Genomic DNA, 17166 nt, shown 5'->3' on the forward strand with positions numbered 1-17166 from the left:
GCGGCTCCTGAGGAAGGGCGCTACACTGATATCTCCCTTCCACGTGCGCACGTGCGCGTGTGTGCACTCGTCAGCACAGCAGAGGCCGCTGCAGGAACTTACTTGGCTGTGCGGACTTCCACGGTGCCCTTGAGCTTCTCCTCGCTGTCGTTCTCAAAGTACATGAGCTTGGACTGGCGGAGCACGAACCAGCGCTTCTTCCAGTTGCGCCGCGACAGTGTGGAGGAGCCGCCACCTTTCTTGTGCAGCCAGCCCTGCTTGAGGGCTTCCTGCTTGGAGCGGAACCACAGGAAGGTCTCGTCCTTGAGGACGCACCAGCGGCGCTTCCAGGAGTTCATTAAGCCACCTGTTTCCCCAAGAGAGGGCAGAGAAGGGTTACAGAGTCCATCAAACCGAGCCACAAGATCCGCAGGCCCGTCTGAGCCTTGCCCCGGCTGACATATGCTCACAGACCCTTCCTGGGGAAGGAGGGCCTTCTGGCTTCTGCTTGGCGAGCAGATGACCCAGCTGGGCTGTATCATCCAAGAGACTTGTTCCACCTCGACAGACAAAATGGCTCCTCCTGTCAGCTGAGAAATCTCCGTAAGCAGCCCACATGGCAGTGGTCAGTGCAATCTACCCAGGAATGATGGGGTGCACGAGCAAGCCCCCATCCCAGGGTCTCCTCCAAGTGCCCTAGAGTAGTGGACAGACTGTGTCAAAGGCAATGCGTGTCCTCCCTTATATGACAGACTTGGGAATAGGCACAGTCAATGGCTCCAGCAGTGGAGATGGAAGATATCACCACCTTCTTTTCACAGGAAGACATCTCGTTTGAACATGGATTACGGATACAAAGCAAGAGGCTGGGACTATAACAAATGAACAGGAGCACGGAGTGAGGTGGTCAGATTGCAAAACTGAGAAAATGCCCGTGGAATCCGAGCTCGCCCACTGCCTCCCTCCCTCCCTGCCTGTCTTGTGGTACTGAGGGCGGAATCCAGGACCTCTGCATTCTAAGCCAGCTAGCATATTCCACCAATCCCACCCCACTCCGTTTCTTAAAAACTTTATTTGGAGCTAGGGTCTCATCCTCAAGATGCCCAGGCTGGCCTGGTGCTTGCCCCCCTCCTCCAGCCTTCCGAGTGGCTGGGACGATGGGCACAAACCACCATACCTGGCAGAAAATGTCTTCTGAGATACTTTGCAACAACGCGTGCCTTTTCTAGTTTGGCCCGACCTTGGTAAGCAGACTCCCCACGGAAGCAGAAGAGACATCTTACTGCGCTAGCTCACAAGTCTTTATGAACAGCATGCGGGAGAGGACAGTCCAATCCCACAGCTCGCTATGAAACTGCACACACTCTTCCTTCCCTTTGACCAAACAGTAACAAAAAGGCCAGGGTACCTAAACACGGAGGCTTAAACCCCAAGACCGTGCATTCCTCTGATAGATGAGAAAACAGAGCCCACAGACCCCTTCTGGGCAGGAATGGATGCAGACACAGTCCCTCCCCTCATTAAAATCCCCAGATGCTCTCTCTCCTTCCTTCTCAGCATCCTCCACCCAGCTGGCTGAGACCAGGACAGGCCTGCTTCCCCACAGCACGGCTGCCAAGGCCTCTCCCAATGAAACCTTAGCATTGTTTTGTTGGTGACTTTAATCTTTACCTCTGAAGACAGGCCCAGAGGAAAACTGAAGGCCTAGGTTGCCCTGTGGTCCTACTAACTTTAAGTGATAAATCTAGGTACCAGCCCCTGAGACCTCCCCCTTCTGTGTCTACCGCTTGTCCAGGTCTTCTGTGGGCAACCATGTTCTCGAGACTTCCCTGCTTTGTCAGGAGTATCTCTGGAGGCTAAGTGTCTTGGTTAGGACTTTGCCAGCATTTGCATTTCTAAGCACTGACAGGAGCAGGCAAGCTGGCGGTGGTGGCGCATGCCTTTAATCCCAGCACTTGGGAGGGAGAGGCAGGCAGATTTCTGAGTTTGAGGCCAGCCTGGTCTATATACGGAGTGACTTCCAGAAAGCCAGGGCTACACAGAGAAACCCTGTCTCGAAACACCCACTCCCAAAAAAAGTTGGGGGGGGTGGAGAGATGGCTCAGCGGTTAAGAGCACTGACTGCTCTTCCGAAGGTCCTGAGTTCAATTCCCAACGGGATCTGACACCCTCTTCTGGTGAATCTGAAGACACCAACAGCGTACTTACATATACAAAATAAATAAATCTTAAAAAAAAAGAAAGAAAAGAAAAAGGAAAACAATTCCTAAATGGCAGGTGCCTCGCGGTTTTTAATGCTTAATATTTAAGTGCGACATTTTTGATGAAGAACAACTAGAATAGATGTCGGAAAATCTCATCACAAAATGGGTATGGTGAGTAGTTTTGCAGGCGGTGCCTCCTAGAGTTCAGCACATCCTTCCAGGTCGTGTGTGTGTGTGTGTGTGTGTGTTGGTGGTGGGACGGGGTTGGGGCTATCACTGGAATGGGGCCCAGTGGCTTCCTGCAGTGACTGAGGAATTTGCTTGGGTCTATGTGTGAGCGAGTGAGCCAGAGATGCCAGGTGACGAGTGTGCCCACGATGGACGCCGCAGGCTTACAAACTCTTCACCCCGTCTCCAAACCCCTAGCAGGGGTCAAGTGACATTCACTGCAGCGGAAACGGCCACATTGCATACACGTGACCCAATGTTCTCATTCACCTAACTGGCATATCACTGAGGTGAGGCGGGGCGCTGAATGACTTTACCCCCACCCCATCCCAGGCTGTGGGGAGCTGAAGACTGTACCTTTCATGTACAGAAAACTGTGGAAATAGGGCAGTGTGACGCAGCTGTACACGGAGTCTCTCCGGTAGGAGAGTTCATCGTCCGTATCAAACCTGGAGTCGAAGTCCTCTTCGCTATCTTCAAACTGGACAAGGAGACAGAAGGAGAGACAGTGGTAAGCAGGATGGGAAGCAGGCAATGGAAACTCCCAGCAGGGGCTAATCACCCACAGCGCCTCATAACGGAGAAGGAGCGCTGCTAACTGAGGATGGTCTGGCTACCGGGGCTGTCCAGGGAATTCAGAATTACAGCGTTCCCAAGCACAGGGTCTGGTGGTGAGCGGACTTGCTACCTGTGATACAAGCTGACTCGAATCCAAAGACTCTACGCTAAAAAGAAGGGTCTCATTTTGATCAAGCTAAGCAAGAGTTTACTCTTCAAGTTGCTATGCCAAAAACATTGGCCAAGTCTGAGACACTAAAGACAACATTTAAGACATAAGAGAAAAAAACAAAACATGTTTAAACTCTGCAGATCCCTCCTTATTAAGAACAACGCGCTGAGCGGTTTGGACGGTCTGGGAAGTTCTTCACTGTACCCCAGAGAGTGAGTGAGCGGGCGGGCTTATGGACTGCAGAAGGGCCGTGCTGAGCCTCACTGAATAGGCCAGTCTGGGTCTATGACCACACCACCTAATCTCATCTGTCCAACCTGTCAGTAGTTTACGGCTTAGCAGACGGCTCTGCTACCTGAGTGGATTCTTAGTCTATGTAAAAACAACTAGAGTTTAGACCTGCTTACGATCCCAGCACCAGGGAAGGGAGGCAAGTGGGTCCCCAGGGTCACTGGCCAGCATAGCCCACTAGAGTCTACTGGGCGAGGTCCAGGCCAATAAGTGCACCCCCCACCCTCAATGGCAGATGGCACTTGCTGAATGGTTTTCTTTGGGGCTCTCTATACACGTGTTCACATACAGAGAGAAATAAAAATAAAAAGCCAGTTCTGTCATGCTGGGTGAAGGAGGCCAGTTCTGGGCTTTACACTGATGATGACCCCCACTTTCACTGGTCTACCTGGCCTTTGGAAAGAGGGAGGGGCTTAAGGGTATGACTGAAATCTTTAGGGATCGGTCTTAATGCTACTGATGGTGCGGCAGTATGGGGGACAGGGGAGCTTTCCCTCAGTTAGGGATAAGACTACAGATACTCACAGAGGACTGCGCCCCTTCCGAGCTGAACCGGTACGCTCCGGAACTGTTGTAGGTTCCCACGGAATACCTGTAGTCTGGGGACCACTGGCTCCCGTAGGAGTTGGAGAAGGTCACGCTGCTGCCGGATGTGATGGCGCCATCCTCGTAATCGTCCTGGTCATAGTCATAGTCGCCGTCGGGGGAGGGCAGGTCCCCGTTGTTCTGCGGCATGCAGTAGGTAGACTCCCCGCTGGAGGAGTTGTGCAGGCTCGCCGAGTCCTGCACGGAGGCGGCCAGAAGCACCGTACTGTCGGCGCTGGGGCTGGTGGGCACCACCGTGTAGTTCATGTAGGGGTCCTCCTCGGAGGAGTCATCGCTGGTCCGGATGCCGCTCGTTCGCTGGTCGGAGTGGCCGTGCTCACTGGGGTTGGGTGAGTCCTTGAAGGCGTCGTCATCAGCCTCGAAGCCCTCGTCCACCTCCTCCTCGGGGTAGGGCTGGCTGAAGTTGAAGTTTGGCTTCTCTCCACTGGCACTCTCGGCCAGCTCAGTGAGCTCGCCCGAAAGCTCGCTCCCGACCGACAGGGAGCGCTCAATGTTGCGGACGCACTCGTCGATCTCATCGAAGTTGAGGGACTCCAGAAACTCCTGGGCCGCGCGGCAGGCCTCGTCCTCCAGCCTGCGCAACTCCTCGTCCCGGAGCTGCTGCAGCTTCTGCAGGGAGGCCTCGGTCAGCGACAGCTCCTGCCGCTCCTTCATGCGCTGCAGGTCCTCGATTTCCTTCTCCAGGCGCAGGATCTCCTCCACCTGCTTGTTCTCCCTTTGCTTCTCCAGCTCCCGGGTCTGCTCCGCTTCCCTCTGGCTCTCCTGCAAGGCTTCGAGCTCTCGCTGCCTCCTCGTTTCCGCCTCCTGGACCGGGGGGGGGGGGGGGGGGCATGGTGGGTTTTAGAGTTAAGCGCCTTCTTCCTTTTTTACATGCTGAACTGCGGCCCCACCCAACCGACATGCTGAAATCCTAACCCGGGCACCTCAGAAAACAACTGTGGTTGGACACGGGGCTTTTAATCGGGTGGCTGAGTTAGGAGGAGGTGGCTACCCATGGAAATGGCAGAGAACGTGACGGGCATCACTAAGACACTAATGGTTGCTTTGCCACAGGGAAACCATACTGGGATTCGCACTGAAATCTCAAGGCCTTCTCTACACTTCACACCGCTGTGATGGGTAAGAGAGTGAACCAGAAACATCTCAGCCTATTTTCCTGCTATCTCCTACTTTCTTTCCACTCTGAATCGCAGTGTGGAGGTCTGAAGCAGGAAGGTGGCACAGAAAGCCCCAGGCAGTCGCTCACCTGCTGGGCACGGAGGAGGTTGGCTTCCCGGTGTGCTCGCTCTCTTTCTCTAAGGACAGGAAAGAAAAGCAGCTGGTGAAAACTGATTTCCAACAGGTCTCATTCTTCGGTGGTGCTGGGGGCTTGTATAGACAAGGCAAACACTCTATTACTGAGCTATGTCCTCGGCCCAGAGAGGAACTTTGCCAGTTAAGGAGGAAGATGGTTGTGGAGACGGCTCAGTCTGCAGTGAGCTTGCTTTCTGAGCAGAGGCCCTGAGTTCAGCTCCTCTGCATCCACGCAGTGTGAAGCGCAGCGGTGAAGTGCACCCTCTGCTGCAATTCCAATGTCGGAAGAGCAGAAGCAAGCGGGACCACGGCTCTTGCTGCCCAGTCAGCCTGTGCAGATCAGTAAGGTAGCGGACTCAACCACTGCCCTCCACATGAACGCACGCACGTACAGACGTGTATGCGTCACGCAATACGTACGTACGGTACGCACGTAGGCCGGTCAGCCTGTGCAGATCAGTAAGGTAGCGGACTCAACCACTGCCCTCCACATAAACACACGTACCTACATACGCGTATGCGTCACGCATGTATGTACGTACGTACGCACGCATGCAGGTCAGTCAGCTGTGCAGATCAATAAAGTAGCGGACTCAACCTCTGCCCTCCATATGATGCACGCACGCACGAACGCATGCACGCACGCGTCAGCCAGCCTGTCCAGCTCTGTAAGCTCCAACAAAGGTAACAGCCCCAGTCTGCCAGCCAAGCACGTACCTTTCCTCTTCCTCTCTCTTCTTCTCTTCCTCCCACCTCTTCCTTTCCTCCCGCTCCCGTTTCTCCGCCAGCAGCTGCCTGTAAACGCGGCGTGCCCGCTGTCCTCGGAGCTGCTTCTGGACCACGATGGCTGCCTTTCTCAGGTGCAAGAATCTCTTCCTCGCGAGGAAAGCTCTGCAATTCTTCTGTATGGTCACCACACCACAAAGGACCTTTCGGTATTGCTTTCTGCAAAAGAGAGTGGCCGCCGAGTAATGTGGAGGCTGTGAGCTAGTCAGATGCGCTTACACCATGACTCTAAGACAAAAGGAGAGGACTCGGCCTTGGACCCCATCGCTCCTTATCGAGACGGGCAGTCTGAGGAGGAGACTTGGGCCTCAACAGAACAGGAGAAAAACAACAGAATAATACCAAACGAAAGAAAGTCACACTCCTATCATTATCCTGGCGAAATAAACAAGTGGCCCTAATACCAACTTCGTGTTTACCCACCCAATGTGGCACAAGCTGGGTAAACACAGCCACAGAGGATCTGATACATTTGCTCATACAAACGCCAGGAGGCAAAATGCTCCTAACAGCCGGACAGCCCATGCTTCAGAAAAGCGGAATGCCTAGCATTTCCCATGGTCTGCAGAGCACAGCCAACCAAATGACTGAGAGTCAGAGTTGGTGACCATTTCTTTAGTCTCAGCGCTTGGAAGGCAGAGGCAGAGATCTATGAATTTGAAGCCAACTTGACCTACACTGAGTTCTAAGCCAGCAGGAGCTAGCTACATAGTGAGATTTTTTTTTTTTTTTTTTTAAATCACAAAGCAACCATGAAAGATGCAGTATCGTTTTTTAAGCAGTTAGGGAATGGGTGTCTAGACAGAGTGATACAGGCTGCGGATCCTTCATCTTTCAAACTTCAAATCTGCAATTTTTTGCATGCTGAGATGAGGTTTACAAGTTTTCAGATTCTAGAGCTGGAGAGATGGCTCAGCAGTTAAGAGCACAGGCTGTTCTTCCATTGGACCAGGGTTCAATTCCTAACACCCCCACAACAGCTAGCAAGCATCTGCACGCGCGCGCACACACACACACACATACACACAGTACCAAGAAGTATCTACATACAAGGCAAAACACACATACATATAAAATGAAGTACATCTTCAGATTCCTGGGCTAGGGATGTAGCGGGGAGGCAGGATGCACAGGCAGGGTGTATGAGCAAGTATTGGGGTGGGGGAACCAATGTTCAGCATAGAAAAAAAAATATATCTTGGGGTATTTTTGGATTTCTGACTGCCAATCAGGAGAGGCCAAACAGATAAGAGGATTCCAATATGAAAAACTCCAGAATCTGAAATGCTCCTGAGCCCTAGTGTTTAAGACAAGAGACATACTCAGGTAGTAACGTCACAGGACAGAGCCACATTCCAGAGGCTTTGGTGCAGCCCAACCGACAGCGTGAGTGTCTCCATGTGCCGTCTAAGTGTGCAGCAGGAAGTGACTGATGTTAGTCCAGGTCAGGCTTACAGGCTTACCGCTGTGGTCACCTAAAGAGAGCTGACCTTGGGGACCCCGGCACTCCCACCAGCCACCCTCCTGGGGTCACAGCCCTCCTAGAGCTTCGAGCCCCTCCCCAGGTGTGTTCCTTACCGAGCCAAGTAGCCTAAGACGTGAGCCCGGATCACCATGGCCGCGCGGTCCATCTCCTCTTCCCGCCTCTTCTCTAGTTTCTGCTCCAAGGATTCGCGAAGGAAGACCTGCCCACGAGGGGGACAAGTGTCAGAGGAAAAGAACAGGAACCGCAAAGTCAGGACCTGTCTGGGGGGGGGGGGGCACACACACAACATCTGTTTCCTCTCTACTGGCATTGTTACGAATGCCCACAATAAGGCCTTTTAACCCAGGGCATTTTGCACAGCCCACCTGCCACAGACATTCTACAATGCGATCTGGGTATCTGACAAGAAGAACACAAAAGTCACAAAGGTCAAGCTTCATCCTCCTGTCTTATGTCACATTCAACAGGTGACTGTCAAATCGCCATTCACTCCTAGTGTCTTACGTGTCACTGCAGCCTAGGCACACCGGCTTGCACGCCAGCAGTGGTCCTAGACAGGTCTGAGTGGAAAAGACACAGAGACAGGGAACAGCAGAGACAAGGGAACGAATCCAAGAAAATCCTAAGATGTCATCATTTTGGTCTCTTGTGGGAACCTACCCTTTCTTCGTGCCTGCTAACCAATTACTATCAGGCTATCTTGGCCTCAAAGGTTTACATGCACAAAAGTGTACTGACACCAAGAAGGAAACTCTGGGCCCTGGACAGATGGCTCAGTGGCTACGAACACTTGCTGTTCTTCCAGGGGACCCGGCTTTGAGTCCTTGCACCCCCATTAAGTGAATCCTGACTGCCCATAACTCCCAGTTCCAGGGGAATCCCACGTACTCTTCTGACCTCTGTGGCCACCCGCACTCCAATGCACATACCCCTAACACAGACACATAATTAAAAACAAAATAAATCTCTTTTTAAAAAAGAGGAGAAAGAAATTATAGGATCTGAGGGTATAATTCAGTGGTGAGAGTAAGTGCTTTGCATACAACATGTATAAAGTTCTGAGTTCAATTCACACACACACACACACTGGACAGGCGTGGTGGCGGGTGCTCCTGCCACTGTACCTTGGTCTTCCCCAGCTGCCACTCGCTGTTAGAAGCGTCATAGAGCTGCAGGAGCACAGTGCACTTCCCTCGAATGTCCTCAGGCAGAGCCAAGTTCCTCATCAGCACCTTATACCTGCAGCAGAGGGGCAGGCACGGTGTTAGCTTTGCTACGTGCTCTCTCCCATCCCTTGTGAAGGTGGAAAAGAAGGAATGAGAAAAAGAAAAGCGGAGAAGCCAGAGGGAAGAGAGAAAAGCACGCAGCTCCTCCTTGCCTTTTGTAGAAGTCCTGGAAGGGTCTCCGGACTGCATACCCCGCTTTTCGAATCCGCACGGTCTCCAGCATCCCCGAGTAGCGCAGCTGGTTGAGCACAACCGCCTGATCAAACTGGTCTGGCATCTACACCGTGAGGTTGGGCAGAGTTAGATGACACAGTGCTGGTAAGGCTGCCCTTCTAGGGCGCACGTGCATAGACATAGAGTAATTTAGAGCCTACACAAAAAACACACTGGAAGCTGTCTGTGGAGTCGTCACTGGTTCCTCACAGCTCCAGAACGACACTGATGCCCACCGGCCTGCTTACTGCTTCATTATTTTTTGCCAATTTAATCTCAGAAGTAGATACTTTAGCATATATCAAAGTTTAACATAATCACCACACCATGATTGTATCTTGAAAGGTACCAACAATTCCTAAAATATCAGTGTCCATGTTCAAACACTTGGCCATGTCACAAATACGTGGCTATTCACTCTCTCATCTCGGTAATAATAACCCTTTTCAAAAGTCTAAAGTGTCACACACACATTGCTGTTTCTTAAACTTATGATAAAGAGGTGTTTCCTTAGCTAAAAAATGTAGTATACAGTGAGGAGCACACACGGACTCCCACACGTCCTCTCTCCCACCCCCCCCTCACACTCACATACACGTGTGTGCACACACACATATACATACACAGAATGGGGGAGGGGTTGGAGATGCCAGAGGATAAAAGAGACAAGAGAACTCTGAGTTTGTTGCAGCCAAGATACCCCACTTATTGCAAGTTCCACCAGAAGTGAGCTCAAGGACACACAGGCCCGAGGGGGGAGTCGAGCCAAGTGGCCTCCTCTGCAGTCTGCTCTCCGTCTGTCTGTCCGCCCGTCCGTCCGTCCATCCGCAGCTGCCAGCTGGCACTGCTGCTGAACAATCGTCTTCCAGGGGAAGGCGAAGTGGGTCAATTCCCACTTGCAGTTTTTTTGGATGACGATCTGCTCTTATAATCCAGGCCCCTATTCCCCTTAATTAACTTGTATGCTGTTATTCTACAGACGTCTAATAAAAGGACCCCCCCCTCAAATGGAGCTATACTGTTGAAAAGTCCAAAAAAACCCAAAGTGACTTACTCTCTGACCCTTAAAAGAAATACAGTCATGAACACAAAAGTAAGCTTAAAGCTAGGGTATGCTACAGTTCTAAAAACTAAAATTAAGACAGCACACACACACACACACACACACACACGATGGATGGAACAGCTGCCCTGTCTCTGGCAGGCAGACTTCTCTCAAGAATGTCTTACACAAACACGGTGGTCAGGTTGTCTTTACTTAGCTGTATTCTAACCGAGTGTAGCCAACAATTTAGGGCAAGCAGCCAGAGAGAGACCAGTGACTTGAATTTTCAGTCTCTGCATTTGAATTCCGTAAGAAAAGCATAAGGCTATGAAAACCAAATCACCCCTGACATACTTCAACCTCTGGCTTAGAGCCTGGCACTTTGAGGTAAGGGGCTGCTCTAAATGCATTTGTCCCTGACACTTTGGGCTTTAAAGGATTGGGAAATAAAATCCGAACAAGGAACAGCACTGAGTTTATTTACTTACAAAGTGAATATCAAAGAATGTGTCAGACTGTTTCAATTTGGTTACACTCACTGGAAGCGGAGAAACTTTTCTGTGTTAATGATGTGAGGTTCCGAGGGAGAATTCCAACACTCCTCTCCCTCCGCCGTGGCTGCGGCCGTGCCTGACCTACATTCTGGCCCTGCCGCCTTTTCCCTCCTCCATCTAATTCCTTAGCCTGGCACCCAAGTTAGTTATTGAAGCATTCTAAGACATAAGGCTCTGGGGGCCGCCCTCCACGCGCGATCGATCGACACTCACCATCTTCCTGCGTCGCCGGAGGACATTCCACCTTCTGTCAGGCTCTCAGGCCAAACTTCATAGAGGAAAACAACTGCCACTCTGACCTTTTCCCCACAGCTAGAGACTTGGAACAATAATGAACACCATTCCTGTGCTTTAAAAAGTGCCCGGTCACCATGACAACCCCTTCCACTCCGGGCTAATTAGTGTGGTGTGGTTCTAGGATTTGATACAGCTCCGGGAAGGGAGAGGGGGACGCTGGGAGCTGTGGCTTTTTGCAGACTCCCAGTGCCATTGTGTTTCTGCCCCTTCCCAGTAATTTAACCAGGGGAGGGGGGGGATCTATAGGCCGATTGTCGCCCTGGGCAACCCGCCTCCGGTGGTCACGAGGGGGCATCCCCGGCTTTCCATTGGCGCTGCTGTTTTCAGTGGCAACTTCCTTTTCTGGTGAATTTAACTTTCAAAGATGTCACAGCTGGAGGCTGGACAAGGAGCATTTTGCCTTTCAAAGCTGCCTAAAGCTTGCTAGCCCTCTCTGGTAACTAGTTCTCCAAGGCGGCCCCGCACCCCAACAAAGACTTCCTGCAGAGCACTAAAAGCTAGGTTTTTATGAGAACAAATAGACTAGATTTTTGGAAGGAACAGTTCTAACCCCAGGCAATTACAGCCTCAGCTAGATATCTTCGAAGATAGTTATTAAACACCTACTATGTGCAAGATTTTTTTTTTTTTTTGATGATTCATACTTGTGGAAGATTCACCACAGTGGGGAATGCATTTTGTTGCCAAGGTTTCTGAAGTCTGGCAGGTTGTCAGGCGTGTCAAAAATCATTACTGATCAGGGCTGCGCAGATGGTCCAGTGGGTAAACGTGCACCTGAGTCAAAGCTTGAGCACAGTAGCACTTCTGTGACCCCGATGCTGGGCAACAGAGATGGGCAGATAGTAGGGACTCACCAGGCCGCCCAGCTTAGCCCACAGGCAAGCTTCAGGTTGAGTGGGAGGCCTTGTCTCAACAATTATCTGGTAGGTCACTGAAGTGGCTCAGTAAGTAAAGGTGTTTGCACCAGAATTTTACCCCAGGAACACACATAGTAGAACGGAACCAACTCCACCCATAACCGTGCCCCTTTCAAAGGTGGGTAACTAGTCTAAAGGAAAAATTGGCAAGCAGGACAAGTTACCTGAAGTTAGCTTCTGGCCTCTAGACACACACACACACACACACACACACACACACACACACACACACACACACAATAATGTCTAATATTATACTGTATTTAACAGACAGACAGACAGGAATGGACTTGGTCATAAGGTGTGCCTGCTGGTTCGTTAGTGCCGTAAGTTATGAGGGTAACTAACCACTTCCTGCTTTGAGGTCTGTCCCCCAGGAAGGACTTCATACCTAATACAGGAAAGCCAGAGTCCAAGGCTGGGGTCACAGGCCCTGGGAGCAGGATGGGCAGAGTTACCACAGTCGTTTTGCAAAATGCTCACCTTGTCAAACTGCCTTCTAAATGTTTGTTTATAACGATTAGCGCTGCCCTCAGCCTTGGTCAGGGGAATTTCTTTTTCAAACGGGCAGCAGTTGATATCTACACGTAACTGGTTGAATAGTGGAGAATAAGAGACTGTTGGTGTTCCCCCCCTCAGTGGACCACCTACCCCACCCTTCCAAGGCTCAGAAAACAGCATGGCGGTAGGAGTGCTGAGAAATGATGTCTTTTTTCTAGTGGCTTGGCCACTACACTTGTGACCTCACAGAAGCTGTGCCTGCGTGTCCAGGATCAGGCCACCATTCCAACAAAGGTGACAGAGGGGCTCATAAGGCCCGGACCCCAACGGGCAAGCTACTGGCAGTTGTCAGCTCCTGGGAAAGGAAAGTCAACTTTGTTCTAGTATGTGGCCTCTAGTAGGTTATTCATGTCATTAGACGCTCCTACCGCTGCCTACCTACATGCATGCAGACGACACTAACTCTGAACCCTTTAAAAAAAATTAAAAAAATGACCCCAAGCTAGGAGAAGGGAGGAGGTGATATAACCTAGATACAGTTCATACACGTGTATGAACGAGAACAAAAGGAATATTGTTTTAAAAAGACACAAAATGGGAGATGAAAAAGCTGGAGAGCCTCAGGCAGCCCGTGGACTTGAACCAGAAAGAGAAGGCTCGCTGTAAGGAGAGCAGCAGCACAGAATAAGCTATGGGCAAGGACCACACGCCCAGGTTTTGTATGGGGGAGGGGTGGGATGGATGCAGGAAATAGTCCTAGGCTGAAGAGGGACGAGCATTTGAGTCGGAATGGTTTGGGGGCTCAAAACCGAGTCTGGGTATGGGCACGGACAGACCTTTGTTAGGAAAGAACACCCTAGCTGTCAAGAGGACACTAAAGACAAGGCCATAGCCCAGCCTCGCCTCCGAAGGGGAGGGCCACCCAATACCAGCTTGCCACCAGCTTGCCGGGAGTGTCAGCACCTCCAACAATAAGATGCAAAGAGCCAGCCCAGGATTCTGGACTCACTTTGACAAGGAAGCTACAGAAACAGTGTGCAACCAACAGCCCAGCCCTTCCTGCAAAGCTGGCCATACCTGTGGGTGATCGAATGGCCGGGCACATGTGTGGACAAGAGTGGGTTTGAGTGCAGGAGAAGAGACGCTCAGGAGAAAAGGAGAGGAAAAGCATCAGGCTGCACTGAAAAAGGCCCGGAAGCACCCAGAACAAAGCAGTTCAGTACGAGTGCACCTTTACAGACATTCCAGAGCAGTCCTCACTGTGTCTTCATGACTGTGCAGGCCCTCACAGGAGTGCCTGTGCATGTACACAGATGAGGAGACGATGCAGGCAACCTTAAGTATTGTGCCCCAGGCCCTGTCCACATTCATTTCTTAAAGGTTTATTGATTTTACTTCATTACTTCATCTAATGACAAGACCAACCTACCAGGGGCCTCACACAAGAATAAAGCTAACTCTCCCAGGAGCGGTCAACCGCCAATACTTTATCAGTTAGGGGCAAGGCCTTCTGAGCCCTCTGAGTCCTTCATATGTGTACGTGTACCACATGTGTGTGTATGTATGTGTGTGCCCATCCCCCAAAGGTCAGAGGAGGGTGTTGGGTCCCCTGAAGCAGTAGTTGCAGGCAGTTTTGAGTCATCCAGTTTGGGTGCAGGGAACTGAACCCAGATCCTCTTCAAGAGCAGGGTTCATGGATACAAAAGCCCAACTGTCTATCTTCTATGATGGAATATAATTTAGCCTAGAAAGGGATGAGCTACTCACACGTGTCACAGAACAATCATGCTAAGGCAGTGCTTCCCGAACTTTCTAATGCTGTTCCTCATGCTGTGGTGACCCCCAACCATAGAATGATGTTCACTGCTACTTTAAAACTGTAGTTTTGCTACTGTTATGAAGTGTCATGTAAGAATCTGTGGTTTCCGATGGTCGTAGATGACCCAGGGGTTGAGAACTCTGGTGCTAAGTGAAAGAATCCATCACAAAAGATCACACGTTCTATGATTCAATTAAAATGAAATACTGAGAAGAGGGAAACACAGAGAAATAGAAAGTGGAGGGGGGGAGAGGAAGGGGGATGTGGAGCTGGTCACACAGTGGGGTGAGGTGGGGGAGGGGAAGGGAGGGTCTCATGGAGGTGATGAATATGTTCCAAGTGCTGACCTTGCCCAGGGCTGCACAGGAGAAACAGTCAAAAGCCAATGAAACCAGTGTTTCAACCAGTTAGTCACGTGGTGCCTGAACTGGCTGGTCAGGAGACTGAGGCAGGAAGAGGGGACAAGTTCAGTCTGCTCTACACAGAGAGTTCCAGGCCTGCAAGGGCTATGATAAGCAAGTGCGACCTTGTCTCAAAGACAAACAACACAAAACCCAAATAAAATCACTACAAATGAAAGGCTGGGTATCATATTACAGTGTATGCCTGTAATCAGGAGACTGAGCCAGAGGGGTTTACGGCAGGGCCAGCCTGGGCTATATAAGACCCTATCTAAGAATGCAATGTAGCAAAAGGAAGCTGGATCGGAAGTCGTTTAAGACTTGCAGCACACCTTTAAAGCTCTGGGTTTGGTCCCCAGCCATGGAAAAGGTATGAAAAGGAAGCACGTTTAAGGCCAGGCAGGCACTGGGGTTTTAAAATGCCTAAGGGGCGAAGGTAAGAGAAAGTTTGCCTACTGGAGACAGGGTGGGGCCTAGTTTTAATTTATGCTTGAGGAATTCAGTCAAATACAGGGGGGAAAAAAAGAAAGGGGGGAGGGAGGGAGGAAGGGAGGGGGAGAGAGAGAGAGAGGGGGGGGGGAGGTCTCTTAGGAAGTGTAAAAAGAGAAGAAAAAAAATATTTTTCTTTAGTTTGAAATAAGAAGCCAAGGCCGGGCAATGATGGCACACACACACCCGTAATCCCAGCACTCTGGGAGGCAGAGGCAGGCAGATTTCTGAGTTTGAGGCCAGCCTGGACTACAGAGTGAGTTCCAAGACAGCCAGGGCTACATAGAGAAACCCTGTCTCGAAAAAACAAAATCCAAAAAAAACTAAAAAAAAACAAAAAAAAGAGAGAAGAAGGAAGAAGGAAGAAGGAAGAAGAGAGGAGGAGGAGGAGGAGGAGGAGGAGGAGGAGGAGGAGGAGGAGGAGGAGGAGGAGAAGAAGAAGAAGAAGAAAAAGAAGAAGAAGAAGAAGAAGAAGAAGAAGAAGAAGAAGAAGAAGAAGAAGAAGAAATAAGCCAAAATACCTAGACCGAAACAAATGACTGGCGACAGAGTGAGGTAAATAACCCATGGGCATATATTTGCCACCGGAAATTTCAAAACAAGGGCAACAGATGACCTGGCACCGAAGGGCAGAGGCTTCATAATGAAGGCAGAGGCAGATGTGTACACCCTCCTAAATCTGATGGCCCAAAATGTGACCCGGCCTCGGGTAATGCACATCACACAACAGGAACTATGTCACCTGCCTATGGTAAAGGGACATTTCACCCATACTTAGTAAATCAATGAAAACTGACTGAGTTTATTATCTGTGAACCTCTCATCTCTCTGTCTATCTGTCTGTCTGTCTATTTACTGTGCTCTTCTGTGCGTGTGCACATGTAGCACAGAGGGCCATCTCAGCTGTCACTTCTGAGGAGATATTTACTGATTTGTTGAGGCAGGCCCTCTCACTGAGACTGAGTTCATTGATGACTAGCTGGCCGGCGAGGCCCAGGCATGCCCCTGGTTCCTCTCTTGCAGTGCTGGGAACACGAGTATGTGTCACCCCGTCCAGCTTTCAGAGTTGGTTCTTGAGACTGAACTGACATCCTTACTGAGCTATCCTGGCCTGTGCCGCCTTTCTGGACTCTTATCTGCAAACCTTTTAATGTTGGGGTGCCTCTGAGCACTGGGAAAACAATCCACAGACCTCCCTCAGGAAACGCCTGGCAGAGTGCAGGTAGGACAACGACCCTGCCTGCCGCAGGCCACTAGCCGGGGCTCCACATGCCCATGAGGTACCAGGACACCCACAACCCCAGGACTAAAATAAAATCTCCGCACACCCGTGAGTCCCCTAAGAGAATACTGGAGAAGGCCGGCCGCACAGCACAGTAGGAAGGGAGACACCTAAACAAGGAAGAGGCCGGCCTGGTAACTGATTCTGATTTCTTTAGGCTATAACCGCAGCTTTGGATGATGCCCCTGGCTATGGTATTGAACCATCACTCTGCAGAGCTCTCCCATCCATCACTGCTTACACTACAGTTAGCATGATCTGCGGGGATTTTCAAACATTGGGTTTGAAAGGCAGGAAATGATTGTCTCTAGAAGAGATGCCACGTGACACACAGCTGACTATAAATTCATAAACTGTTGACTTCGCAACTCACCACGATTACTTTGGTTTTCTTGAGACAACGTCTCAAGTATCCTAGCCTCAAACTTCTTGGGTAGCCTAGGATGACCTTCAACTGATCTTCCAGCCTCCTCAGTCCTGAGATTTTGCCTGATTTATGGGGTAGTGGGGGCTAAAAATAGGGCTTCCTGTATGCCAGGCAAACTCTCCCAACTGAGCAAACCTCTAGCCCATAACAAGTCTTCAGACCATAACTGAAGGAATTTCACACCATTCAACTTCAAGTCCTTCCTTTCAGGAAGGAATTCCAAATCCTTGCTGCAGGCCCAGGCAGGAGCTGCCGGCCACCTGCTCTGAGAGTAAGCTATCCAGTTTCTTCAACACACACAGCACCCTAGCTCGCCGAGACCCTGCTGCCTTGGGTGGCTTAATCCCTGTATTCCCTGGATGAGAAAACTAGAAGCAAGCACAGAGCGATCT

At 50.7% G+C, this 17166-nt stretch overlaps 1 protein-coding gene across 3 annotated transcripts in view; it reads right to left on the minus strand.

Moving 5' to 3' along the window:
• Myo10 (myosin X) overlaps positions 1–17166 on the minus strand; it is a 207179-nt gene that overhangs the window by 28498 nt on the left and 161515 nt on the right. For 2 of the 3 annotated variants that reach the window (XM_052159434.1, XM_052159432.1), the window contains 8 exons: positions 8982–9106; positions 8728–8842; positions 7696–7802; positions 6049–6276; positions 5285–5333; positions 3958–4842; positions 2769–2892; positions 103–346 (listed from right to left, as the gene is read on the minus strand). In XM_052159434.1, the coding sequence (XP_052015394.1) occupies positions 103–346; positions 2769–2892; positions 3958–4842; positions 5285–5333; positions 6049–6276; positions 7696–7802; positions 8728–8842; positions 8982–9106 (1877 nt within the window). Of the gene's footprint in view, positions 1–102; positions 347–2768; positions 2893–3957; positions 4843–5284; positions 5334–6048; positions 6277–7695; positions 7803–8727; positions 8843–8981; positions 9107–10854; positions 11137–17166 lie in introns of those variants that run through there. The other variant, XM_052159433.1, reaches the window with a different exon arrangement.

This window comes from Apodemus sylvaticus, chromosome 16 (assembly GCF_947179515.1).
Source record: "Apodemus sylvaticus chromosome 16, mApoSyl1.1, whole genome shotgun sequence".
NCBI lineage: Eukaryota > Metazoa > Chordata > Mammalia > Rodentia > Muridae > Apodemus > Apodemus sylvaticus.